The following is a 27,301-nucleotide window of genomic DNA, read 5'->3' as shown; positions in this document are numbered from 1 at the left end:
CCAGACGGAGTGGTATGAGCCACTGGACACCGGAAGTGCCACTCGACGAGCCACTGGTACGAGCCAATGGAAACCGGAAGTGCCACTAAACATAGTGGCACGTGCCAGTGGCTTCTGTGCGTAAGATGCCATGCCACTTTATGTTAAAACTGCTACTGCCGCGGCAAGTAACCTGGCATATTTAATTACCTCGTCCTGTCAGGAGTTGATGGAGCAGCATTGAAAATTATTAAAAGTATGTCTACCAATATTTACACAGTGATTTCGTCTTTTTTATAGCAAATGTGCACCTTAGCCAGTCCAATAACTATTTCGTTTTTATGTGGTACCATGATAGAATTCATTTGCAAACTTGCCAACACTTATTCCTTCAAATCATGAGACTAAAATCCTTTTAAGTGGAATCTACAAAGCTTACATATGGTTTAAGAAATTCCTTACAGATAATAACTGATCACACTGTAAAGGTTTATATAACTGCATGGCAGGTTACATCTGATCACATAGTAAATGTTTAATATAACTGCATGACAGGTAACAGCTGATCACATTGTAAAGATTTAATATAAATGCACAACATGATCACATTGTAAAGATTTAATATAAATGCACAACATGATCACATTGTAAAGATTTAATATAAATGCACAACATGATCACATTGTAAAGATTTAATATAAATGCACAACATCTGATCACATTGTAAAGATTTAATATAAATGCACAACATCTGATCACATTGTAAATGTTTAATATAAATGCACAACATCTGATCACACTGTAAATGTTTAATATCACTGCATGACATCTGATCACATATGAAGGTTTAATGTAACTTTACAACCGGTAAAGCAAGACCACCCTGCAATAAATTAAGACACAGCTTTATCGGAGTCATCAAGAGCTGATCCCAAGCGTATATCTGGAAGCTGTTGGTGTATGTACTGGTAAAGTGCTTGGCGACTGTGTAATGGATGCAATATCAACCCTGTGTAAAGCTGAACCAAAGATGGTTGTTTCTCAGCAGAGATATGTACATTTGTGCCAGCTCAACACATGAAGCAGAAGCATTGAAGCAGTTTCTCGGACAGGGTTTACAGGACTAGGCCTTAATTATATTAGGACATTTTAGTTTTTACAAACAAATCCTACAAAAAAACAAAAATGGTGCGCATCTTGTGACAAAACAATGGCACTAATATATGTTGAGGTATGTCAGTAAAAGGTGTTTTTAAATTATTGTAGCTCAAATATGCATTTTAGCCTGGGACCAGGATAAGCCCTGTCCGGGAAACCGCACCATTGTTTTCCCATATCAGATGTATGCTTCAGGTTGAGTTGTGATTTTAAAGTGTAGTTGTGGTCAGAGACGGATAGATGCTCCCATTGTGTTTCTGCATCACAGTTTAGGAACATGTTGATTGTATCATCCTCACAGTTGTCCACTGCATCACTAAACATCAATGCATCTGTGAAAACAATATAACCATAAATATTTTTATGTTAGTATTTAAAAGAAACTTGCATCATGAGAATTAATATATAAATGGCACCCATACTTAAACAGAACAGTGTGTAAGAGAGATGCATTAAAAAGAGACAAAAACATTATACACACAACCTTTAACTTCAGTGTTAAATAATAAGTTGTTTAATATGTCATTATCAATATCTGAATGAGAAATGAACTGACATTCTAGCATCTGAAATCTCAGTAACTTGTAGGAATCACGTGGGCTACTATAAGAATGCAATGTACTATAATATCTCGTTGTACTATCGTAAATATAAAAATATATTTTTGCATTTTATAAACTAACATTACTGATCTTAAGTGTATTTGTAGAACGGACATCACAAATCTAACTTTAGGCGAACGAGCACAAAGTTAGCTAAGATAGCTTACCTGAAACTGGCCACCTTTTCAACACCAGGCGTGGTTTAAAGTTACCGGAACATCGTAGTCGAACCATTATTTGGGATAAGGGTGTTCCTCAGTTGGCTTAAAATTGGTAAGAAAGAAACATAAAGGCGCTCGAGTGAGCTTTTTAAGCTTAACACGTCGCCTTCAGTCACTGCCTCAGCTGCTCATCGTCTATGCGGCCGGAAGAACGTTGACAAAATGAGCGAAATGGCGCCGCCCTTGTTGTCGTGAAAAATAAGGTGAATATTATTACATGCATGCAACATGTTTTTTCAAAGTATACTCAAAATAACTTGCCCATGCCATCTGCCATTAAAGCAAAATGGGTCATTCTAAAATTACAGTTAAAAGTATAAAAAAAATATTAAAGTGCAAAATGCAAAACAGACTTTTGGACCCTACTTAGCCTATATCTTTCCTTCCTTAGACTGCTACTTATTTACTTCACATTTTACTTTTAGCATGCAACCATTGTGTGAATCACCTTGGGCATGTCAATAAAACAGCCTACTCTACTAGTCCCATGTCCTTGTTTATTTTGTGCTCCTCTCTGGGATTTTGTAAGCAAATGAGAGAGGTCCTACAGGTGTAGACTTACATACTACAGACCAATCAGAGTTTAGACTGAGCTGAAGGGTCATATATAAACCCTCCCTGTCTCCAGCCCCACACACTTTTCTGTTACAGGTAAGAGAACCAACTCATCTTCATCATGTCATTCAGGAGTTCCCCCAGGAGTTTTTCCAGCTCCAGTCTGTCTGGAAGCTTGGGTCAAAGGGGAAATTTGTTTGGGGCTATTTCATCTGCAGCTATAGGTAACATGGCCAACTCAATGCGTTCATACGCGACCATAAACAACAGCACCGTCGGCCAAATGGATGATAAGGAGACTATGAGGGGTTTGAATGACCGTCTAGCTGGGTACCTGTCCAAGGTGAAACTCCTGGAGGAGTCCAACAACAACCTGGAGGAGCAAATCAAAGAGGCTCTGATGAGAAAAAGCAATGAGACGGGCAAGGACTGGAGCGGTTACGAGAAAACCATTGCTGATCTGAGAAACCAGGTGAGCAAATACAAGCTTTTGTTAGACCTTTCATTCGTTGATTTTATCATAATGGACGATCAATGCTTGAACACACCTGCTTAGTCTTTATGCTATATTAGTATATAAACATTTGGTTTAAAAAAAATTAATCTTCTGAGAAATGTTCATTTTAAGCAATTGAAGGTCAAAAGCCTTTAAAGTCAAGTGTGTCCTGAGTTAAACTTTAATGGAAATTGAAAAAACATCTTGTATTGTGGGCAGCCACCTGCAAACTTCAATGCAAATGTTTCATTTATTCATGTTTTACAAGTGTGACCATGCCAGACAGACAGTGATGTTACAAACATATAGTAAAACCATTTAAAGGGACAGTTCACGCTAAAATTTAAATAATGTCATTGTTTATTTACCCTTATTTTACAGATATTTTGATAAACTACACAGTTGACCTCCTTTGACTTTCATAGTAGGAAGAATATACTATTAAAGTCAATGGGTGCCATGCATGGTGACTATAATAAATGAAAATATCTTCTTTTGTGTTCGAAGGAATAAAATAAATCATAAAGGTTTTAAACAGCATGATGATAAACGTGCATTTAAATTTTGGGGCGAACTGTCCCTTTAAAGAAAATTATCATTAAAAAAAATAAATAAAAAAAGCCAAGTGAGAATTTATATAAATAAAGTTCATTTTAAGATTAAAAAAAAATTGTGCAAAAATGATATTTGATGTATTAAGACAATCTATTCTTCAGATCCAGGAAATGACCATGGACAATGCCCGACTTATTCTGCAGATAGATAATGGCCGACTGGCTGCTGACGATTTCAAAGTCAAGTAAGGCAAACGCTTATCTTGATCTTTTGTCAAAGAGGCAGCCGACGAAGCACACTGTGCTGTAATATGATATGATGTATGTCCTGTAGTTTATTCATGTAAATAAAAACGGTTTCCTCGGGGCAGGTTTGAGTCAGAGCAAGCCATGCGGCAAGGGGTGGAGCAGGATCTCGCACGTCTGCGCAAGATGCTGGACGACACTTACATGAGCCGCATGCAACTGGAGGGCCAGATCGAATTTATGAGGGAAGAGCTCGCCTTTCTCAAGAAAAGCCATGAGGAGGTACACACCTTCAATACACAACTTATCTTTGATGAAACCTTAACGCTTCAAGCGTGCGTGTATGTGGTCAAGGTGCTTGTTTTGTATGTTTCTTTAAGGCAGTCTTGTAGACACAGGTTGCAATAAACAGAGCACAAAAATCTCATTCACTTTAATCATAGAGAAAGAGATAACACACCTTTCAAGACAAATCTACAATGAGCCCCAAGGTGTCAAGTGATGAAAGACTATACTACAGCAGAAGCCACACAAATATTTGTCATGTTTAAAAGTCAAACTATGCTACAGAACTAATAATCCCCGAGAACGACCCCGCATTTACACTCTTTTGTACAGAAACCCTTCCTTTGAGTTACTAATATGCACCCAAAGCTTATTCTTGGTCTTTTTGCTGATTTCCACTCAAGTTTGAGCGTATCCATCTTGGTTTCATCCATGGTTTATAACTTTTGGTTTATAAAAAAATACTTACAGATCCAATGCTGATGAAGATGTGGGCAATCCCTGATAATGGCGTTGTTTGAATGGCTGCAAAGATTATATATAAACATTATGCTGCAGGTCTATTAGTGTGAAAGCGGAAAAGTGCAACGTTTGGTCAATATGGTTGTGGCTAGAAGGGATACAGCTTTGGCCAAAATTTTGTGAAATCTTTACCGTTTTCATCCTTATCTTACCCCAAAACCTAACCCTAAACTCAACATTTCACGGGAATTAGGCCATAGCTGTATCCCATTTAGCCAGAACCACTGTTGTCATGGTAATCTTACTCCCAAACCTAACCCTAAATCCAACATTTCACGAAATTTGTACGTATCCCATTTAGCCAAAATGGACGCTGTAGTGAAGTCAGACCACCTTGAAGTAAAAAGAACCAATCATTAATTATTAAAGACTCAGGGGGTGTGGCTACTGCAACCAAATTGTGGTTTGGGAATAATGAACAGGACATATTTTAGTCTTAAAGTGACACCCTGAGACCATTACATCACATACAGTTGGGAAGCACTACCAAATTTATAGGATCTGAACCTGGAAGTGTAATTTAGTGCAATTGAAGCTTAAAAAAACAAAAGTTATTGTACAATTGATGTGAAATTTAAAGTGTTTTGTTTTGACTTCGGCAAATGATCTCTCCCATTTAAGTAGACAGGACTTGGTCTTTTATGACTCCCCAGAGGTGCAAATATGGCCTCCCAAACCAGACAGCAGACGACTCTGGGCCAGATCCGGCCTGGAATCGTATGTTGTCTGGAAAGTGAAGACTTTCCTTAAAGGGACATTCCACTTTTTTTGAAAATACGCTAATTTTTCAGCTCCCCTAGAGTTAAACGTTTGAATCTTATCGTTTTGGAATCCATTTAGCTGATCTCCGGGTCTGGCGCTAGCACTTTTAGCATAGCTTAGCATAATCCATTGAATCTGATTAGACCATTAGCATCGTGCTAAAAAATAACAAAAGAGTTTTGATATTTTTCCTATTTAAAACTTGACTCTTCTGTAGTTATATCGTGTACGAAGACAGACAGAAAATTAAAAGTTGCTATTTTCTAGGCCGATATGGCTAGGAACTATACTCTCATTCTGGCGTAATAATCAAGGACTTTGCTGCTGTGACATGGCTGCAGCAGGCGAAGTGATATTACACACCGCCTGAAAATAGTCCCCTGCTATTGAAAGTAACCAACGGGACTATTTTCAGGCAGTGAGTAATATCACTACGCCTGCTGCAGCCATGTTACAGCAGCAAAGTCGTTGATTATTACGCCAGAATGAGAGTATAGTTCCTAGCATATCTGCCTAGAAAATTGCAACTTTAATTTTCCGTCATTCTTAATACACGATGTAACTACAGAAGAGTCAAGTTAGGAAAAATATCAAAACTCTTTGGTTATTTTTTTGCGCGATGCTAATGGTCTAATCAGATTCAATGGATTATGCTAAGCTATGCTAAAAGTGCTAGCGCCATACTCGGAAATCAGCTGAATGGATTCCAAAACGGTAAGATTCAAATGTTTAACTCTAGGGGAGCTGGAAAATGAGCATATTTTCAAAAAAAGTGGAGAGTCCCTTTAAAGTAACATTGAACATTGTCAATAGACCTACCCACCCTTCCTAGTATTTTATGCCCTGGGGCAGGAGTTACTTTGTCTAGCTATAATCAGTTACTACACTCAGTGTAAATAAAGTCATCATTTTATCTTACAGGATGTAGCCAACCTGAGAAACCAGATCAGTGAGTCTCAAGTCAATGTGCATATGGACACTAAAAACAGTCCAGACCTCAATGAAATCATCGGCAACATCCGTACACAGTACGAGAAAGCTGCGCAGAAGAGCCAGGAGGAAACTGAAGCTTGGTATCAAAAGAAGGTTAGTAGGGACGACAGGCATCTCTTTGTCACCTCCTCCAGCCTTTTTGACTTTACAGATGATTATATGGCACTTTCCTAAAGATACTTTTGTGTCGAATGAATTTTTCTTGGCACAAATTATACACTTTTCAAAAAGCTGGGTAATGTTCCACACAGCTTGGGTCAGAAAGGGCTCCAGCACCACCCCAAAATAGTTATTTTAATAGTTAACCCTGTTGGTGATAATAGATGATCATGTCTGTATAGTCTTCACCCTAAACCTGCCCTAAATGTCTTCTTTATTCAGTTTGACAACATTGCAGCTGAAGTGACTCAGAACACAGAAGCTCTGCAGATGGGACGGACAGAGCTGAATGAACTGCGCAGACAAATGCAGTCTCTTGAAATTGACCTGCAGACTTTGCATAACATGGTACCGTACACAAATAAGATATGTCATTTGCTTTATCAAATCATTTTCCTAAAACTGCGACTCACCAAACTGTTGGCATCAGTACGTGTGTTGAGCTCCAGGAACATATTATTATTTTTTAAGGGTCAATGAATAAATTCTATTTGCAGATTCGATCTCTGGAAGATACGTTGCGTGAGACAGAAGCACGTTACAATCAAGAAGTCAGTGGGCACAATGGTCGAATTATGCAGCTGGAGGGAGAACTGGGGCAGGTGCGAGCTCAGGTGGAGCGTCAGACCGCTGACTATGAGGCCCTGCTTAACATCAAGATGAAACTTGAGGCAGAGATCGACACCTATCACCACCTCATGGAAGGTACTGGTGAGGACACGAGAGACAACAACAGGTAGGTGAAGGAGAGATGATGAATTTTTCACCTATTGCAAAAACAAATTCTGGGCCAATAAACAACAAAAACTTCCACCCCTTGCCAGGATCAACTATAAATGAACACGATTGAAGTAAGGGATAATGTAGAGGCAGCCGGTAGTTATTGGGAAATAAGCCCCGACAGTGTGATCAGGACCCGACGCGAAGCGGAGGGTCTTGTATCACACTGAAGGGGCTTATTTCCCAATAACTACCGGCTGCCTCTACATTATCCCGCTTATTACACGGCTACTTGCCACATAAGAAAAAAAAACTGGACATGAATATGAATTTGAAACATTTTATTGGCATATTTGTTTTAAATTAACATTTTTATCCTTCCGCGAAACTTTGCACAGATGCATAAAATTATCGTAATACCTTATTAAGATCCTCTGCTTCATACTTGTCTGTCTCCATTTTTTCTCTTTTAGCCAGTCTTTGAGAAGTTTTAATGCCCATTCTGTATTTTTTTGTGTGTTGGCTTCGTAGCTGTCATGCTCTATTTTGTCAAGTTCAGTCTCAGTAAGCTCTCTGTGTCTTGTCGTGGTTGTCCAGTGTTTGTCACAAGATGGCGCCAAACAGACAGTAATCATTATTGATCTTTATTGGCGCGGAGCGATTTAAATCGTGCAAGTAGTCCGGCTATGCGTTATTATTTTGGAGCGGTTATTATTTGAAAAGAACGAACCTGCAAATGTCTCAACTGACCAATCAGAAACAAGCATTCCAAAGAGCCGTGTAATAAAGTCAAATAACTTATAACAAGCTTTGCTGCCAATACCATAGACCATCAGTATTTCAGATGAAGCCTTTCTTCTTGTTTATTAACTCTTTCCCCACCAGCATTTTTTATGATAATCACAAGCCTTCTAGAAAATGTTCTTCTTTAAAGGGGGCATTTAACAAGATTTTTTTTAAATGTCAAATAAGTCTTTGGTTTCCCAGGGTATGTACGTAAAATTTAGCTCAAAATACGATACAGATAATTTATTATAGCATGTTAAAATTGCCACTTTGTAGGTGTGAGCATAAATGTGCCGTTTTGGGTGTGTCCTTTAAAATGCAAATGAGCTGATCTCTGCAGTAAAGGGCAGTGCCGTGGTTGGATAGTGCAGATTTAGGGGTGGTATTATCCCCTTCTAACATCACAGGGGGAGTCAAATTTCAATGACCTATTTTTTCACATGCTCGCAGAGAATGGTTTGCCAAAACTAAGTTACTGGGTTAATCTTTTTCACATTTTCTAGGTTGATATAGCACTTAAACATGGAAAAGGAAAATTTTTGTGATATGTCCCCTTTAAATATATAAACAAAGTTTCATCTTTTTATACCTTTTAAATATGGGTAGGTTTCTTAAAAAATTCAAAATTTTGAGCAAAAAGCTGAAATAATTGCGTTTTTGTGAAGGAATTTAGCTAGAGATCAGATTCAGAGTTATGATCGAAATATACAGAGTTTGAACTGTTTGCCCTTAGGGAATACTTCCAGGTTTTATAAGTTGGGTTAGAGCGCCACCTGGTGGACAAAAGTGGAAATACTGTTTGCCAGGAAAAACTCATTATTGGCAGGGAAGCGTTTTCTCTTAATTGACGAGTTAACTCGAGTTAACTCGTCAATGGCGGGGAAAGAGTTAAGTTTTACTGTAATGGAAAAGTATTTTTTAAAATATAAAAAGTTAGGAAATAAATGAATAAATCATAGATAAGATCTCTTCAAAGAGGACATTTCATGAAAATCTGACTTTTTACATTTTTAAGAAAAAGATCAACCCAGTTACTTATTTTTCACAAGCAAATAGATCATTGAAATTTGACTCCCCTTGTGATGTCAGAAGGGGATAATACCGCCCCTTAATCTACACTATCCAACCACGACACTGTCATGTAGTGCAGTGATGAGCTCATTTGCATTTTTGCTCGCACCAACAAAGTGGCAATTTTATCTATATGGTATTTTCAGCTAAAACTTCACATACATACTCTGGGGACACCAAAGATTTATTTTAAATCTTGTGAAATATGCCTTTTAATATCTCAATTATTTCTACTAGACATCAATGAGATTAAATGTAGAGCAAGTGGAAACGTTTGCTTAAATCTCCTGACTCAGATATTTATTTTAAGAAAAAAACCAAGAAATCTCACAAATATCTCCATTAGAGTTTCAGAGGAGATCTCAACAATGCCACAAACTGAGCCTCAGATTTGCCAAGTCTGTAATCAATAGTCAAATTATTATTGAAGATTTTAATATGAACCCAGTGTTTCCGCTATATACATTCAACCGTGGCGGCCCGCCACTCATAAAACATCCCCGCCACGCCTGCGGTTGTGGATAGAAGGGATACAGCAAACGAAATCTCGTTGGATGAGCACTGTTTTATCCTAATCCTTTAACCAAACCCAACTCTAAACACAAAATTTCACACGATTGTAGGATGTATTTGTATCTAATTTAGCCAGAACCGCTGTTTTCATCCTAATAATCCTACCTCCAAATCTAATCCGTAACTTTTCGGCTTTTGCTGTATCCCTTCTAGACAAAACCCACAGCGGGAGCTCGCAAAAAAGCTACTGCGAGACTGGCTGTCTTGAAATAAATTCCTTTCTGGATTTGCGTTGTTCACTCATTTATAAATAAATCTCCTAAAATATCATAATTTCCTCCATGGGTTTAGTTTCATGCACAAATAGATTTAAATCAACAGAGGATTATTAAGCTACGTTTCTGTTTTGAGAAATAATAATAAAATAAATAAGCCTATACGAAATATGTTGCACTTAAATAATTATTAAATTGACAAAACGAATAAAAAAGTATTTGAGTTTCTGTTCTTTTTTTGTGACGCGCTCTAAAACCAAACCAGCAGAAAGCACGTCATGTTTTTAATGATTATAAATAAGCACAAGGTTTTCTCCTTATTGTGAGTTTACAAAAATAAAAATACATCATTTGAAGTTGCGAATGTTGTTTTACTTTTATCTTTATGACTATAAATTTAGGGTGATTTAAGCTGCAAGGTCATCACGCATATGATGTTCACCGGCGCATATCTACACCAACACAGCGCAGGGCTGCGAGAAAAGACATAATTAAACTTTTGATTTAACATATTACGAGTTTTTGGACATTCATTTGGAATCACTGTACTCATATTATCAACTTATCTGGCCATTAGTTATTCAGTATACTGTAGGCTATAAGCGCAGCGCACTGCTGAGCGCTCAGCTGTCAGTCAATCGTCTGTGCTTTAGATCGACACTCACAAAGTTTCACATTAAATGATAAGATATTTGTCCAAAAACAAAAGGCTAAATACTGAATACTACTTATATGCGACTGCAAGACATTAATAGTCAAATCTGTTTGTAAGGAAACTTACATTATTCCCGTGGAAGAGAAGAACGTTGGTAATAGAAACTTGAGGCAGACGGTGAGACTGTTTTATCTGTTTTCAGACGAAACAGCAGGGTCGGGGTACCCGCGGGTGAACCGCATAATATTTGATCTAACGGGTGTAATAGGCTATTCGCGTGTCATTTGTGTTGTAGATGCAGGTCGGGACTCAATAGACAAGATTAAATGCGGGTCTAACATCCAAGACCAAAATTCGACTCGTTTTTAAATGACCCGTGCTTATTTGTGTTTAAGATCTGTCTGAAGACCGGTAAAGGTTTATATTTAACTGCGCGATTTGCGGTGTGACCGGCTCGGGGTCACAGTCTTTATGTCAAATGGTACGGGTGTGAAATAAAATTGCTGCTGATGTCGGATAACTGGTCGGTTGTTCTGTCAATCACAGCGGTGCGGATTATCAAACAGGACTGCATGACTTTGTAACAGCTCTGTACGCTAAACACGAGGACGAACTTGCAATGCACACTACATTAAAACTACAATGAAATATCCAAACTACTTACGCAGCTGTGTAACGTTTTTTTAAGAAAATACAGTTTAGATCAAACATAGAAAAGCAATATGCTATAAATATAAGGAAAAGTAAATGACAGCGTGAAAATTATAAAAAAATACATGTTAGTTTACTGTAGCCTATATTCTACATTAATTTTTTTTTTACATTTATAATCATCATGGGCGCCCCCTGCCGCCACAGCTGAAAAAAATCCTAGAGGAAACACTGATGAACCCAAACCCAAAATATTTTCCCTATACAATCTACATTATTTTACATCCCCAACTCTTAATGTATTTAAAAAATTGTCTCATTTGCTGCTATTTTAAAATTAACATCTCAGATTAAGTTCAATGAAACACAACTGAGAAACCTCCTGAGCAACATCATTTACTTCACAGATTTCCCCTGTGAGCTGACCACACACACACAAGGCATATCTTTCCCGTCTATAGCAACAAATGCATGACACAAACTCCCACAGGATTGTTCCAGAACATGTCCCAGCATGCATCTGTTCTTCTAATTGCAGGCTCCAAGTAAACAGAGCCGACACTGAGGTAGATGTGTCAGAGTTTCATGTGTGTTGCTCTTGTTTTCAAAATATGTGTTTGTTGCGTCATGTAAACCATGTGCATCGCGTGTTTTGTCAAAATAAGTGCCTGCTGCACACGTGTCAAAACCGTTTATTATAAAAGAGACGCTCACGTTCACAAAATACTCCCAAGACACTCCCTTAACACTAAACTCTGATTACTCATGAGATTATGCGAGTATCTGGCAAACGCGAGCGTCTCTTTTATCATAAACCCTTAAAATACGTCTGCAGAAGGGATTTTGACAAGATACGTGATGCACAGAGGATCACTCGATGCACCGAACACATATTTTGAAATTAGAAACCACACACATGACGGGTTACATACTTGTTGTGACAACTTCGCATCGAGCGAGTCACCGGCCGCCACTGGTGTCCTGTTCACAAGAGGTTGATCGTTATTGATCAACCCCTTGTGAACAGGACACCAGTGGCAGGACACTTCAATGACAGATTTACATGTCCCCCTCCAATGTTACATCCTTTCATAACCCTAAAAACTGCTTTCACCCACATTGACTTCATCTGTTCCACTCTCATGTTTTTTCTTCCCATCCACAGAGTGGATTTTTCTTTAGAGCAGGCGTTGTATGCAGGTGAGTGCTGTGATTTTAGGTTTCGTCAATCACGCTTGCCTAACCTTGATCCAGCCTGCCCTGATACTAATACTAATTTTACTAAACCTTATTTCTCACCGCACTGAAAGAGGAGTAAATAATCCTGCCTGGACCTCAGATATACATTAATCAATTCATATTTCCTACAATAATTTCTGCTAAACTAATATCATGTCTATGATGTAATAATGAAATGGGTCGTCCTATAAGGTGCCGATTGACATCTAGATTTTAGCTGTCCTGTGGTCACCAAAACATTAAAAGGCAAATATTATGCAATATCAACTTTTACACTGCAAAAAATTATTTTCAAGAAAAAAAAAATTCTTAGTATTTTTGACTTGTTTTCAGTAAAAATATCTAAAATTCTTAAATTAAGATGCTTTTTCTTGATGAGCAAAATGATCCAACAAAATAAGTCTAGTTTTTTTTTTTTTACCAAAAATGTACAATTTAAGTGATTTTGTGCATAAGAGCACAAAAATCTGCCAATGGCGTAAGCAAAAAAATTGTGAAATTAAATTCAAGAAAAATTTGCTTACCCCATTGGCAGATTTTTTTGCTTGTTTTATGCACAAAATCTGATTTTTTTTGGTCTAAAAACTAGACTTATATAAGACAAAAATACTAAGAATTTTTTTTCTTGAAAATCTTTTTTTTTTTTTTGCAGTGTACAAGGTGTTTAGACATAAATGTGTGTTGGCAGTGCGTAAACACAACAACCCTTCAATCAAAAATCGCCATTAAACCAAAGCTGTCTCTTTAAACATGCTGTTTTGATTATCTTGTTAATGTGACATCACACTGATAAAGCCCGCCCACTGCCAACGACTGCCTAGTTAATTTTACCCAAAAGCTTTCTAAATGTGTTTGTTAGCATGTTGTAGCGCTAATGCGGATAAAGATACCATTTTCATTTTGGACATGCTACTGGATACATGCTACAAATTATCCGTGGGGTATTTTGAGCTGAAACTTCACAGGCACATTCAAGGCAGACCTGTGACTTATTTTACATCTTGTAAAAATTGTCATAATATGTGCCCTTTAAAATTGAGTTTAGACAGCACAGTGTAATTTATTAAGAGTTAAACACACGTAAATATTTGAAATCTTACAAAAAAGCACCTTTTTATAGAACGACCCATATGATTAAAATATTGCATTCCCTACACTGCAAAAAAATATTTTCCAGAAAAAAAATTCTTAGTATTTTTGTCTTATTTTAAGTAAAAATATCTAAAAATGTTTAAATCAAGATGCTTTTTCTTGTTGAGCAGAACGACCCAAGAAAATAAGTCTAGTTTTTAAACCAAAAATATCAAATTTAAGTGATTTTGTGCATAAAACAAGCAAAAAAATCTGCCAATGGGGTAAGCGAAAAAAAAAAAACGTGAACATTTTTCTTAAACACTAAATTCAAGAAAACATTTCTTACCCCATTGGCAGATTTTTTTTGCTTGTTTTATGCACAAAATCACTTTAATTTGATATTTTTGGTCTTTAAACTAGACTTATTTTCTTAGGTTGTTTTGCTCATCAAGAAAAAACATCTTAATTTAAGAATTTTTAGATAATTTTAGTCAAAATAATACAAAAATACCAATAATTTATTTTCTTAAAAATAATTTTTTTGCAGTGTAAGCTTATTAACGCAGCTATGTGTTGAGATTTAACATAAAAAAATCACAACCTTGTTTGCTTGTAACAGCTTTTAATGTTTTGCAGTATTTTAACGGTCTGTAGTTTATTAAAGACCGACTCTAAACTCCAACATGTTTTCTGTCTCCAGCTCCTCCTCCTGAAGTTCTTAAGCAAACTATCATCATCCGCCAAGAGGAGGATGAAGAGGTGGTCACTCAGAGCGAACACGAGCAAAATACATCTCATCTGAACCAGCAGGACGGTGATGTGGAGGAAGAGGAGGTAGTGGAGGAAGATGGGGACGTTCCTGCTGAGCAAAAAGAGGATGAGGCTCCTTATGATGCCGTGGAGCAAAACGAGTGATCGTCTACAACAACCTGCTATATTTCTTGGTTTAGTAACAAAGTGCAAATTCGCCTGCATATTTCTTGGTTTACTCCCTTAAGAAAATTAACCATGGCTGTACTACAGTTAAACTAAAAACAAAAAAACATGCTTACTGTAGTAAAACCATGGTTTTGCTAATAGTTATCAGAACATAATGGTTTAATACAAAAAAACATGGTTAATTTTAATAAGGGTGTTCTTGCTTGTTTTCTTTTTTTTGTGAAGACTGTAACCGATATATCAAACTTCTGTGCCACATTAAAACATAATAAACCAAATTTTGGGTCAGTGTTTTTATATCATCAACCCACGCTAACTGAAATATAATCTTATATTTTGCTCACATTATCTGGCAGAGAGGCATTTAGTAAAGCCACTTTATGCTGTGTGTAAAAATCACAATACTGCATGGCTTTTAAATTGAATTTAACTTATATAAAACTCTTATATTATGTTTATTATAAATAAAACCATTTCGCCACATAGGCTAATAGTGGGCTGTTTGCGGTTGCCAAGAAATGTAAAATTTGTGGGAGTTTATGAGCTTTATGATCATTTATAACCATTCATTAATATGTAATATCTTATCAACCAATCAGGATTCAGGGAGTTTACTTTTTAAGTGTTTTAACTGCAAAAAACAAACAAAGACGCTGTTGTATAGAGGACTGGTTTATTTCATGTTGTCAAATATTGATGCATTTGGCGACACAAACAAGGCAAAAGAGGAAGAGGAAAATACTGCATGACTATGTCAATAAAACGCTGTCAGAGTCCTATGCAATAAAACACAAGAGCGTATCAAAAATCGTTTTTCCAACATATAATATTTATGCTATAAATGCCAAGCGAGGAATTTCTTTAGTCCCCCCGTTGAGGTGCAAATAACAGGTGGATGATGAAGAGATCACTGGCCAGAGGTGTATAAAAAGGCCACGGGTGTCTCGGCGTGGTCTTGTGAGATCATGTGGTCTGACCGTGATCACATCCTTAACGTGAGAAGGTCTTTCCCCTAAACAGATCATGTGAGTGTTAGTTTCAATTTTGCAGGTCAAAACAAAACAACAAATACAGCTGACATGAGCAAACCCTTATACCCTCTATACTGACAAAAACAAAAATAGGCAACATGTGATTACATTCATTGTATAATAGCAACAAAATTTTAAATGTTATGTTTAAAAAATTATCAAAACAGGCAAGAGATGTAAATGACTAAATATAATATTAAGTAGGGAGGGCGATATGAACAAAATTTTATTTCACGATAGTATTCATTTTATATCATGATAAAAGTATAGTTTTTTATTTTAATAAAGGTTTTTATGTTATTAAAATCTGTAATGCCATAGAATTTTCTTCATTCTCACAAAAAACTTATACATGCATATAAAGAAGATAAAAGCAAACAAAATTCAAGCTCGCTGAAGATAAACAGTCAGTGATGACAGAATGATAATAAATAAAAATGTATATTATATGTCTTATTAAAGGTAAAAAAAAGTGATTTAGTCAAGAGCACTGAGAGATTTTTACAAAAACATGAGTGACAGACAGGAGCAAAATTAGGTAACTTCCCCTTTAAGACCAAAGTCCGGATCCACTGTTACACATTCATTTTCTCTTTTAGCTGTTTACTTTCTCTTAAGATTAAATGGTCGTGTTTATGAGGATACTTGCAAAGACGGGAATTTTGACGCATATATGTATTTAAGGCAAATAAAGGGCTAAAAATGCTCACAAGCTTAATGCGCAGGGGATGCGGGACTTGCGCGCTCCTTTCACACGAAAACAGCGCGCGCATTTAGCACTGTTGTTTGTGTTTGAACGGCTTAAAATCGATTGTATTATCTACAGTGTTTAAAGGGATAGTTCGGCCAAAAATGATATTAAACCCATGATTTACTCACCCCCAAGCTGTCCGAGTTACATATGTCCATCGTTTTTCAGACAAACACATTTTCGGATATTTTTGAAAATGTTTTAGATCTTTCAGTTGATTAAATGTAATGTTACGGGGTCCACGACCTTCAAGTCCAAAAAAGTGCATCCATCCTTCACAAAATAAATCCAACAGCTCCAGGATGATAAACAAAGGTCTTCTGAGGGTAATCTGCGCGGTGTTGTTGTAGAAATATACATATTTAAAACTTTATTAATAAAAATAAATACCTTCCGGTAGCGCCGCCATCTTAGTCGCGTCCACATTCAGGATGAGAGCTTATGCAGCGTATGGAGGCTACTCTGCTGCTGCTCTGTGCCCCCGCCCTCCGAATTTGTCATACGTCACTAAGAAAAGTGCGTACACGACGCTAATACTCTCTCCTGAATACAGAGGAGTCTAAGATGGCGGCGCTACCGGAAGGTAGTTATTTACGTTAATAAAGTTTTAAATATGGATATTTCTATAACAACACCGTGCGGATTACCCTCAGAAGACCTTTGTTTATCATCCTGGAGCCGTTTGGATTTATTTTTTGGACTTGAAGGTCGTGGACCGCGTAACTTTACATTAAATCAACTGAAAGATCTAAAACATTTTCTAAAATATCCGAAAATGTGTTTGTCTGAAAAACAAAGGACATATGCAACTCGGACAGCTTGGGGGTGAGTAAATCATGGGTTTAATATCATTTTTGGCCAAACTATCCCTATAAGTACATGGACAAGCGTTATGTTTTCACAACCAAGCGCACAACAACATAACCTTGATATAGATGATAGTCCAAAATCTCTACCGGCTGACAAAATTCAACCGGTTTATCATATCTACGGATTTATCGCCCACCCCTAATATTAAGTATTATTATTAGAAATGCACCGATATATCGGCTAATAGTTTAAAGGAACACTCCACCTTTTTGAATATATGCTCATTTTTCAGCTCCCCTAGAATTAAACATTTGATTTTTACCATTTTGGAATCCATTCGGCTGATCTCCGGGTCTGGCGGTACCACTTTTAGCATAGCTTAGCATAATGCATTGAATCGGATTAGACCATTAGCATCGCGCTAAAAAATAACCAAAGAGTTTTGATATTTTTTCTATTTAAAACTTGACTCTTCTTTAGTTACATCGTGTACTAAGACCGACAGAAAAGTTTAAGTTGCGATTTTCTAGGCAGATATGGCCAGGAACTATACTCTCATTCTGGCGTAATAATCAACAACTTTGCTGCTGTAACATGGCTGCAGAAGGTGTAGTGATAATAAACACTGCCCCAAAAATAGTCCCCTGCCATTGAAAGTTACCAAGGGGACTATTTTTGGGCACTGTGTAATATCATTGCGCCTCCTGCAACCATGTTACGGCAGCAAAGTCGTTGATTATTACGCCAGAATGAGAGTATAGTTCCTGGCCATATCTGCCTAGAAAAAAACAACTTTTAATTTTCAGTCGGTCTTAGTACACGATGTAACTACAGAAGAGTCAAGTTTTTAATAGGAAAACTATCAAAACTCTTTGGTTATTTTTTAGCGCGATGCTAATGGTCTAATCACATTCAATAGATTGTGCTAAGCTATGCTAAAAGTGCTAGCGACAGGAGATCACCCGAATGGATTCCAAAATGGTAAAAATCAAATGTTTAAATTTAGGGGAGCTGAAAAATTTTCAAAAAAAGTGGAGTGTCCCTTTAACAGCCGATAGTCATGGCCGATATATCCTGTCAATCAAAACAGGAAAATTCAATAAATTTGAGTTCTGTGTATAGAATATTTAAAGAAACATCACTAGTTTAACGTTAATATTTATAACCACCAAACTATCGGTATCGGCATCTTTATCGGCAGATATCGGTCTGAAAATTTGTCTGTCGGTGGAAAATTTTAAGGTTATATTTGACATCTACTGATAAAATCGATCTTGGAGAGATGGCGAATGATGTAACGCCTCAGTATAAATATTGTCTTAACATGTGTTTAAAGTCCTTTTTAAACAAACACACCATCACAGATGAATGTTAACCAAGTGTTTGCCTTAACATTACTATCAACTTCCTTTTTTGGTTGCCAATAAGCCCGGACATAATGCGTAAAATGCTACAGGTTGTGAAAAGAGCACTTACGTAATAGTTTTCATCTCTTTCTTCTCAGCATCAGGGCGAGCTCGGTTCAGTACCTTGAGGAAGTCGGAGGTCTTGGCTCTCATGCGAGTGTGAATGTAGGCCTAACACGAGAGAAAACACACAAGAGAGTGTCAGTGTGGGAAACATCAGATTACAAAATCATAGGGCTTCTGCTTCTTCTTGGCAAACAAAACCCACATCAAATTTGTTTTTCATCTGACCTACAAAGGAACAGATGGTTGAATGATAAGTATGCAAACTACAAAGCTTCCTGTGTGATTTATGACCTCCGTAAATATGGTCAATAGAGTTGTTCACATGTCTAAAAAGGTTTTTCTAAGGAGGGTCTCACCTTAGAGCACTTAATGTGGTAGTGCAGATAGTCCCGGAAGGTGTGGATGAGGTTGATGGTGTTGTCTCTGGTGTTTGCGTTGGTGTGTCGGGGAAACAGCACTAGTAGAAAATAAAATAATTTTAATGCATTTTAGGAAATATAATCTGTAATATGAGGTTTAAAAATACAAAAAGGTTCCTATTTTTGGTAACGGCTACTTTGCATTGCTTGCTGCAGGGTACAATGAACAAATAAAAGCAGAACTGTGTACGATAAAAAATAAACAGCGACTATACATAATTTCCTAATAGTAAAAAAGTACAAGCAGTGTAGTACTGGTTAACACAGTTGGCTTTAACTAAAGGGTGTGTCCATTTTTCCTCATTAAAGAGTGTGTGCATTGATTATAAAGAAGCTGATGTTTGCACTGTTGAATAGAGGAGCACCTGTTACAGGTGAACACAAAGTCTTTGTTCTCGCTGTGTATCTACAGGGTGCCAGAAACTCAAATTAACATGGAAGAAAAATGACACAAACCCTTAGTTTGAAAATGTTGAGTTTAAATAGGTTTAATAATTCACTCATATGCAGTCGTGACCCTCTCTGTGTCATTTAATACATCCATGCTTTCATCTTAAAATTAACTAAAGCATGTTACAAATGTGTTTAGGGATGCACCAAATATGTTCGGCAACCTAAATTATTCACCCGTAAATAGCAAAAAAAGCATTTTGTACGATACAAAACATTTTGTACGATGTTTGGCCAAACAAATGAAAGGATCAAATGCACATGAACAAATAGCAACCACACTGAAGGTTTTTTTATATCATAAATTATATCACACTGCAAAAAATTATTTTCAAGAATAATATTGTTAGTATTTTTGTCTTGTTTTCAGTAAAAATATCTAAAAATTCTTAAATTAAGATGCTTTTTCTTGAGGAGAAAAATGACCCAAGAAAATAAGTCTAGTTTTTAGACCAAAAATATCAAATTTAAGTGATTTTGTGCATAAAATAAGCAAAAAAAATCTGCCAATGGGGTAAGCTATTTTTTTTTTTTTGAATTTAGTGTTTAAGAAAAATGTTCACGATTTTTTGCCTACCCCATTGGCAGATTTATTTGCTTGTTTTATTAACAAAATCACTTAAATTTGATGTTTTTGGTCTAAAAACTAGACTTATTTTCTTGGGTCGTTTTGCTCATCAAGAAAAAGCATCTTAATTTAAGAATTTTTAGATATTTTTACTGACAAAAATACTAAGAATTTTTTTTCTTGAAAATCATTTTTTGGAGTGTGCACACAGTAAAAATTTACTTTCTTACTTAGTATTTTTGTCTTGTTTTTGGTAAAAAATATCAAAAAAATATTACATTAAGATGTATTTTCTTTATGAGCAAATGACCTAGGAAAATAAGTCTAGTTTTTAGACAAAAAATATAAAATTTAAGTGAATGTGTGTTTAAAACAAGCAAAAAAAATCTGCCAATGGAATAAGAAATTTTTTTGTTTATTAAAAAAAAATTCTTATTCCATTGGCAGATTCTTTTTTTTTTTTGCTTGTTTTAGGCACTAATTTGCTTACATTTTATATTTTTTGTCTAAAAACTAGACTTATTTTCCTAGGTCATTTTGCGCATCAAGAAAATACACCTTAATTTAAGACTTTTTAGAAATATTTACTAAAAACAAGACAAAAATACTAAGTAACAAAGTCATTTTTTGCAGTGCATAAGTTTTTGTTTTACTTTAACTTTACAAATTAGATTAAATAATTGCAACTGGTTTAAAAGTTCAAGTGTCAACTACATACACTGCAAAAAAAGATTTTCAAGAAAAAAAAACGACCCAAGAAAATAAGTCTAGTTTTTAGTCCAAAAATATCAAATTCAAGTAATTTTGTGCATAAAACAAGCAAAAAAATCTGCCAATGGGGTAAGCAAGAAAATCTTGAAAATTTTTCTTAAACACTAAATTCAAGAATAATTCAAGAAAAATTTGCTTACCCATTGCTTGTTTTATGCACAAAATGACTTAAATTTTATATTTTTGGTCTAAAAACTAGAATTATTTTCTTGGGTCGTTTTGCTCATCAAGAAAAAGCATCTTAATTTAAGAATTTTTAGATATTTTTACTGAAAACAAGACAAAAATACTACGAAAATGTTTTCTTGAAAATCATTTCTTTTGCAGTGAAGACCTCTGAAATGGTCTGTGTTTGAAGTAATGTAGTACAAACCAAAAGTGATGTATCCAATATTGTCTCCCACTGCAGCATCAGTATCTTTCAGCTCTAGAGGAGGCTCCCTGTGGCTGAAAAGCACCTGAGGAGCCGTGTGACTGGCCCTTCTCCCCTCCTTAAACTCCTAAACACAGAAAACAAATCACATCAAGACAAGACAACCTTTCAGAATGCACTTAAAATATAGTTTAAAGTTAATAATAGTTTTAGTTTTGAGTCTTCTGGGTGATATTAAACGAAATTCATCTCTCAGTAATCTTGGGATGTATGGCAATATATGATCAATATCTCTGCATTTTCTACAGAGTGTAATAAATGTGCAAGTCAAAGGCTTATGTGAGACGTCACAATCACTTTTATTAAAACAGTATATGATGATAAAACAAAATCAAAGACAGGCTTTTCTCCTCCCCGTTTTAAAAATATACAGCTGAACATAGAATTGTCAAATGATTAATCACGATTAATCGCATACAAAATAAAAGTTTGTGTTTGCAAAAAAATAGTTGTGCGTGTTGTGTGTAATACAAATAATTTTTTTATTTATAAATTAGCTTTTTAATATATATATATTATTACAACACGTATATTAAGCAAACACAAACTTTTATTTTGTATGCGATTAATCGCAATTAATCATTCAACAGCCCTAGCGGAACAATATCCAAACTTGTCGGAGAGCTTACGTCTGACTTCAAATTTATGGGCAGTATTGTTTCATCCTGTATACCGCTGGGGAAAAAATATTGATTTATAACTCAATATACAGCCCAGCCCTACTGACACCATACTGATCATTAACCATTCTGGCATGTTCAACATAAAAATAAAAGAAATAATCAACTGATTAAGTCTGTAAAGTATGGAGCATGCAAAATAATGGCATTATAAATATATAATAACTACATAATGACTAAAACCATTGCATAAAAGATTAATAGATATATTACATGAAACTTGGTCATGTCACTCACTACTACTTGGACTATATTGCAATAACGTTAAAGGCAAGAGTACTGCACCCTTGTAGTAAGAAACGCCTCCAAAAATAAGCTCATAGGTTTTGAGGTCAGTGTAAATAACAGCTCTGAGAAAGTGTTTCATTTTGTAAATACAGAAATGACACGCTTGCTTGATAAATTATGGTGTAACCTTGTCATGTAAATAGGTAACCATGACAAGCTGCATTGCAAAACACGATAAACATACAGCAGAGTTGACTGTGATGACACCTGAAAATGACACCAGGTTGGTTTACTGCTTATCAGTGTTAATAATCAAATGTTGATCAAACCTGCATGAACACTTTCCCGATGATGACATCATCGTCATCCTTGAACACTGTGCTGAACACAACGGTTACTCTGTCTTTCTTAGCCTCGATATACCTGAATAAATGAGAGACAAGCAAGACAACAGGTTAATACGTACGTGGAACTCAAAGCAATACACACATAATGAGTAGTTGTTTTTAATCAAATCTAATCTTGATAAAATGGTTTTAATTATGGAACCACATGCGCTTGTAACGCTAACCGGTAAGACTGTAAAACGCCACCATAACCCACTGCAAAGTGGGTACCCATGCCCATCTCTAAACAACTTTAAGCATCCGTTACTGAAGTTGCTTACATGGACTCATCATCTCTGTAATGAACCACAGCCCTTTTCTCTCCTTCACGGCCTTCTTCCTGAAAATTAAAATACTTCTCGAAGACGGAGGCAAAGCAGTTCCTCTTCAAAATGCCTGCCTGGTGGATTATCTCCTCTTTGTTGGGTGGAAGATTGTCCAGGTCGAAGAGCAAAGAAATATTGTAGCCTACAGAGAGGAGCGAATGTTGAGAAACATGATATCTACAGCAAATAAAAAACAAGAAACAGTCATGAAATTGCCTACCGTCTTCTGGTGCCACAAGGTAATTGCCATAGACACGTTTCAGCAACTGAAAACAAAAGTAACGCATCCAAATCAAAACTGAGAAGACCTAAAAGGGTTAACTTAACTTAAACATAATCACAGCTAAATGAGACATTGAAACTTATGGTTGGACAGCTGTCCTATTACTTTAGGTTAAACGTAAGGCTGCCATGTGATTAATCGCGATTAATCACATATAAAATACAAATTTATGCGCGCGTACTGTGTGTAATTGTTTTGTATATATAAAGACACATACATTCATGTATATATAATTAAGAAACATTTACATGTGTGTATGTATATATATATATAAACTTTTTTTGTATGCGATTAATCGTTTAACAGCCCTATTTCCTTTATAAAGGAACTTGTATACTTGATGTCCTGTAAATGTTTTCCATATTGCGATAAACAAAATCATTTACTTTGAGCAACTTTTAAACATCCTTTAGTTTATCTTTACTCGACCTGTATTGCAACAAATGAATTTAAAAAATGCAAACACCCTATGATATCTCTAAACTCATATAAATCACAAAAACTTGGTGCATACTTATTATACAAGAATGACCATCTTGATCATCAAGTACAGACTGTCACTTTACGGGACACGTAAACTGGCCAAGTATGAAATGACAGGCACTGGCTTGTTTCATTCTTGGCATGCTTTCAGTGCTCTGTAATTTGTCTGTTGTCACCTGTATTTGTCTGCATGTCGTATCGTAGACAGGGTTCATATTTTTATCATAGACAATACCCGTGCAGGACATTTCTGATTTGCATTGGTTTGATTTGCATTAGGTGAAATGATGGATGGGTTTGGGACATATTTTGAATATTCATTTGCATTGTCAGGGAGTTCGTCATGACATCAACACCCATTAAAACCTCACTTTAATATCTTCCTCTATTGAAACTGCCATTGCCTGTATCATTTTTATTACAAGCAAAGAGACGTCGGAATAAAATAAATAAAACTCAGTTATAAAGATTATCAATAAAACTTGTGACAGGTGCAAATCCTGGACCATGATGTTTAATAGCACCATCAACGACTTTTTTCTGGCACAGCTCGTCTATGTTATTTAGATCTATGCATGTATTTGCAAATAGACTTGACGTATAGTTCAACCAAAAATGAAAATTCTTTATTTATTTACTCACCCTGAAGTTACAAACCTGTATAAATATTTGGTTTGCTAAACACAAAGTAAGATAGTAATGGAAGTCAATGGTGCTCAAATACGGTTTGGTAACAAACATTGCTCAAATGTCTTTCGTGTTTAGAATGAACTTTTGTCATATTGATGTATAATGACAGATCGGCTCTGATGCCAAGATCACAGACATTAGATTTATCTGTGCACATCGTATGTACAGAAAATTACTTTACAAATAACTGCAATTTTGTGTTTTAAACAGAGATGGCGATAGAGAGGCAAAAGATACGGATTGCAGCTTTAAAGGGGACATTTCACCAAACTTTTTTATAGATGTCAAATAAAACTTACATATGTGAAGTTCTTCTTAAAATACCATATAGATAATTTATTATAGCATGTTAAAATTGCAACTTTGTAGGTGTAAGCAAAAAAGTGCTGTTTTGGGCGTGTCCTTTAAAATGCAAATGAGCTGATCTCTGCACTAAATGGCAGTGCAGTGGTTGGATATTGCAGATTAAGGGGCAGTATTATCAGCCAAATTTAAATTACCTATTTTTCACATGCTTGCGGAGAATGGTTTCCAAAACTAGGTTACTGGGTTGATCTTTTTCACATTTTCTAGGTTGATAGAAGCACTGAGGACCCAATTATAGCACTTAAACAAGAAAAAATGCAGATTTTCATAATATATCCTCTTTAAATTAGAGATGATTTTTTTTTAAAATGCTCTTAAATTTTACAAGTCAAGAGAGTTCACAAAATTAGCCAAGTGAGACGCTCTTTAGGAAAGTGTGATAAAAATTATTGTGACCTACAATATTGCTTAAAGTTATATCGCCGTATAAAGTACTGTGAATATTTGCTATCTCACTAAGCACTATTCTAAAGATCACAATCAGGAAGCAGGGTAATGGTATAAAGGGTAATCTAAAATTAGTTAACTACATTAGTTAAACACTAGTTTAGTTCTTTTTTTGAAACATGTAACTTCCTCCGTCCAAAGCGAGTCAGTGGCACTTCCTGTTTCACATTAAAACCACAGAGGACATTTAACACCCTATATGGAGTTCACAAATCTGAATCATTACGATCACATGATGACCACGAAAAGAATTTATGCAAAAATGTGAAATAAAACTTGTCTGTAACTTGCATAAATATCTCATGAAGGCAAGACTGTAATTTTCATAACTGTGAGCACGGGTAAAAATTTTACGCATTACGCATGCCACAAAAACAGTTTTGCAACCCACCAATCCAAATCAGTAATGTTTCAAGATTGTAAAAAATGCATTTTAATGTAAACTGGCTGAATTGAGTTGCCTGATGTACAGTGATGTTAAAGAGTCAGTCGAACAGACCCATACCTCATCAGCACCATGTTCCTGAAGCTCCTTGTAGAACTTGAGAGAGATGCTGACCATTATTTTTGTTTTGTCTCCATTAGGGTTAGAGATGTGGTAGATCACACCGTCAAAATCTAAACAACGACAGCAGGTCCCATGTCAACTTACATTACGACATAGCATTGCAGACAGAAAAAGGTCATTTATATGGTTAGCTTACCAGCAAATGTAACTTCTACTGCTTCAGGCTTGTTCCTGAAAAAAATGAAAAGTTTGCCTTGTGAATTATTGTGGTTTGGAAAAAGAAAAGCCGTTTATATGTGTTTTAACGCCTTAAAAACAAAAGAATGCTATAGTTTGGTTTTAGAAGACTAGGATAAGACTTTTATGACACCTATATTCTCTTTTATGTTGCATGACAGATGTGGTCACTATAAACATTGTATTGTAACAAATGTTGCTATCTGTGTAATGAAGACTTTATTGTAACTTGCAGAATTTGTACAACTTTGATGAACTGGGTCTTTAAATGTAATGGTGTCCAATAGTGACACTTTAAAATGAATGCACAGTGGATTACCATGAACAAACAATTAATGCTCACTATAAGTTAATGTTAATTACTGCATTAACTAATGTTTTGTAAAATGTTAACCTTGACTTTAATACCTTAAGTGCATAAAAAACCAAAAATGTAGAGTTAATATGCCTTGATGGTAGGACTGCATGACATGGAATAAATGCAATATACGATATGTGCTGCAATATTACTTTAACATTGTAAAATAAAAAATGCATTAAATAAAACATACTTCTTTCACATTCTTTGTCTGACCAGTCTCTCTACTATCTGCATTAACCTAAACCTTTGACTGTACATAACTTTTGATGTATCAAAATCATTCAGTTATAGCAAACTACTGCACTTTGCATATCGTGATTTACACATGTGTTTTTTTTTTCTCGATTGTTGGCAGAAACTCGATATACCGTGCAGCCCAACTCGATGTTATGACGTGACTGAATTAAAGTTTCTGCAGTATTTCTATTGCTGTTACATCATGCTTGGACGAACCTGAAAGAATCAGTGCTCGCATTTGCTCGTACTTGTCTTGCAGCGACATGCATCTGCCTGAATTACACTTTATGTATGATCAGGAAGTGTCTGCAGTCTTTACGTGCCATAAAGATTTAAGAGACCAAGTCAGGCTAAAGCGACTGATGCAATCGGCACTATTTATCACTAGCTAACGTTATATCAACGTGATTAATATCCTGACCAACATATGGGTAGATCCCAAAACAAATGACTGAAACACAAAGATTTTCTATGTAACGTTAACGTGTAAAGCTGGACACACCCCATGCAGGATGTCTTACTTCAGACATAATAATATTGACACAACAAAAGCAATCAAACACCGATTCGGGCATATCATGAATTTGCATCTACACAAAATTATATAATTTCTTTTTAAAAGCAGGCACGTATTAAATGATATGTTTGATGAGAGTTGTGACTCAGACAGGAAGATGATCATCTCACCCGTTGCTCGCGCTGTCGAATTTAAGCGTTAGAGTTTCCTCAATGATCCGATTGTTGATTTCCAATAAAATCATGATGACCTGAAATAATGTTTATAGGCAATATGGAATTTATAAAGAAAGTCTTATTGAAAATATTGGTTTCCACAATTCTGCCAGCCGATTTGGTTTTCCTGCTCTTCGACTTCCGCCTGCTTCCGCATTCAATCGTAGGACCCGCGGC

At 35.9% G+C, this 27,301-nt stretch overlaps 2 protein-coding genes and 1 long non-coding RNA gene across 4 annotated transcripts; 1 reads left to right on the top strand and 2 right to left on the bottom strand.

The window, feature by feature from the left end:
- Nucleotides 1-734: 734 nt before the first annotated feature.
- Nucleotides 735-2,170, bottom strand: LOC135733555 (uncharacterized). The gene is made up of 2 exons (XR_010526975.1): nt 1,907-2,170; nt 735-1,469 (listed from the first exon to the last, which is right to left on the bottom strand). It is a non-coding gene; the product is annotated as an uncharacterized lncRNA (long non-coding RNA).
- A 235-nt stretch (nt 2,171-2,405) lies between these two features.
- LOC135733554 (keratin, type I cytoskeletal 18) lies at nt 2,406-14,733 on the top strand. 2 transcript variants are annotated; one of them, XM_065252293.2, is made up of 8 exons: nt 2,406-2,987; nt 3,728-3,810; nt 3,937-4,093; nt 6,302-6,466; nt 6,755-6,880; nt 7,030-7,268; nt 12,369-12,403; nt 14,217-14,733. In XM_065252293.2, exons 1-8 carry the CDS (start codon nt 2,637-2,639, stop codon nt 14,429-14,431), a joined length of 1,371 nt encoding a protein of 456 aa, XP_065108365.1. In that variant the 5' UTR covers nt 2,406-2,636; the 3' UTR covers nt 14,432-14,733. The 2 variants fall into 2 exon arrangements, with proteins under 2 accessions (XP_065108365.1, XP_065108366.1); XM_065252294.2 differs by lacking the exon at nt 12,369-12,403 and having other exon boundaries at nt 2,589-2,987; nt 14,217-14,366.
- Nucleotides 14,734-15,111: 378 nt separating this feature from the next.
- On the bottom strand, nt 15,112-27,297 carry arpc2 (actin related protein 2/3 complex, subunit 2). Its single transcript, XM_065252295.2, has 10 exons — nt 27,080-27,297; nt 25,754-25,788; nt 25,555-25,667; nt 23,001-23,046; nt 22,736-22,922; nt 22,398-22,491; nt 21,101-21,227; nt 18,876-18,976; nt 18,524-18,624; nt 15,112-15,467 (listed from the first exon to the last, which is right to left on the bottom strand). The coding sequence occupies exons 1-10, from the start codon at nt 27,151-27,153 to the stop codon at nt 15,446-15,448; spliced, it is 900 nt and encodes a 299-aa protein (XP_065108367.1). The 5' UTR covers nt 27,154-27,297; the 3' UTR covers nt 15,112-15,445.
- Between the last annotated feature and the right edge of the window lie 4 nt (nt 27,298-27,301).

The sequence above is a fragment of the Paramisgurnus dabryanus genome, chromosome 15 (genome assembly GCF_030506205.2).
Source record: "Paramisgurnus dabryanus chromosome 15, PD_genome_1.1, whole genome shotgun sequence".
NCBI classification, from domain to species: domain Eukaryota; kingdom Metazoa; phylum Chordata; class Actinopteri; order Cypriniformes; family Cobitidae; genus Paramisgurnus; species Paramisgurnus dabryanus.
The sequence above is the reverse complement of the archived record's forward strand: the minus strand, read 5'-3'. Positions and strand labels throughout refer to the sequence as shown.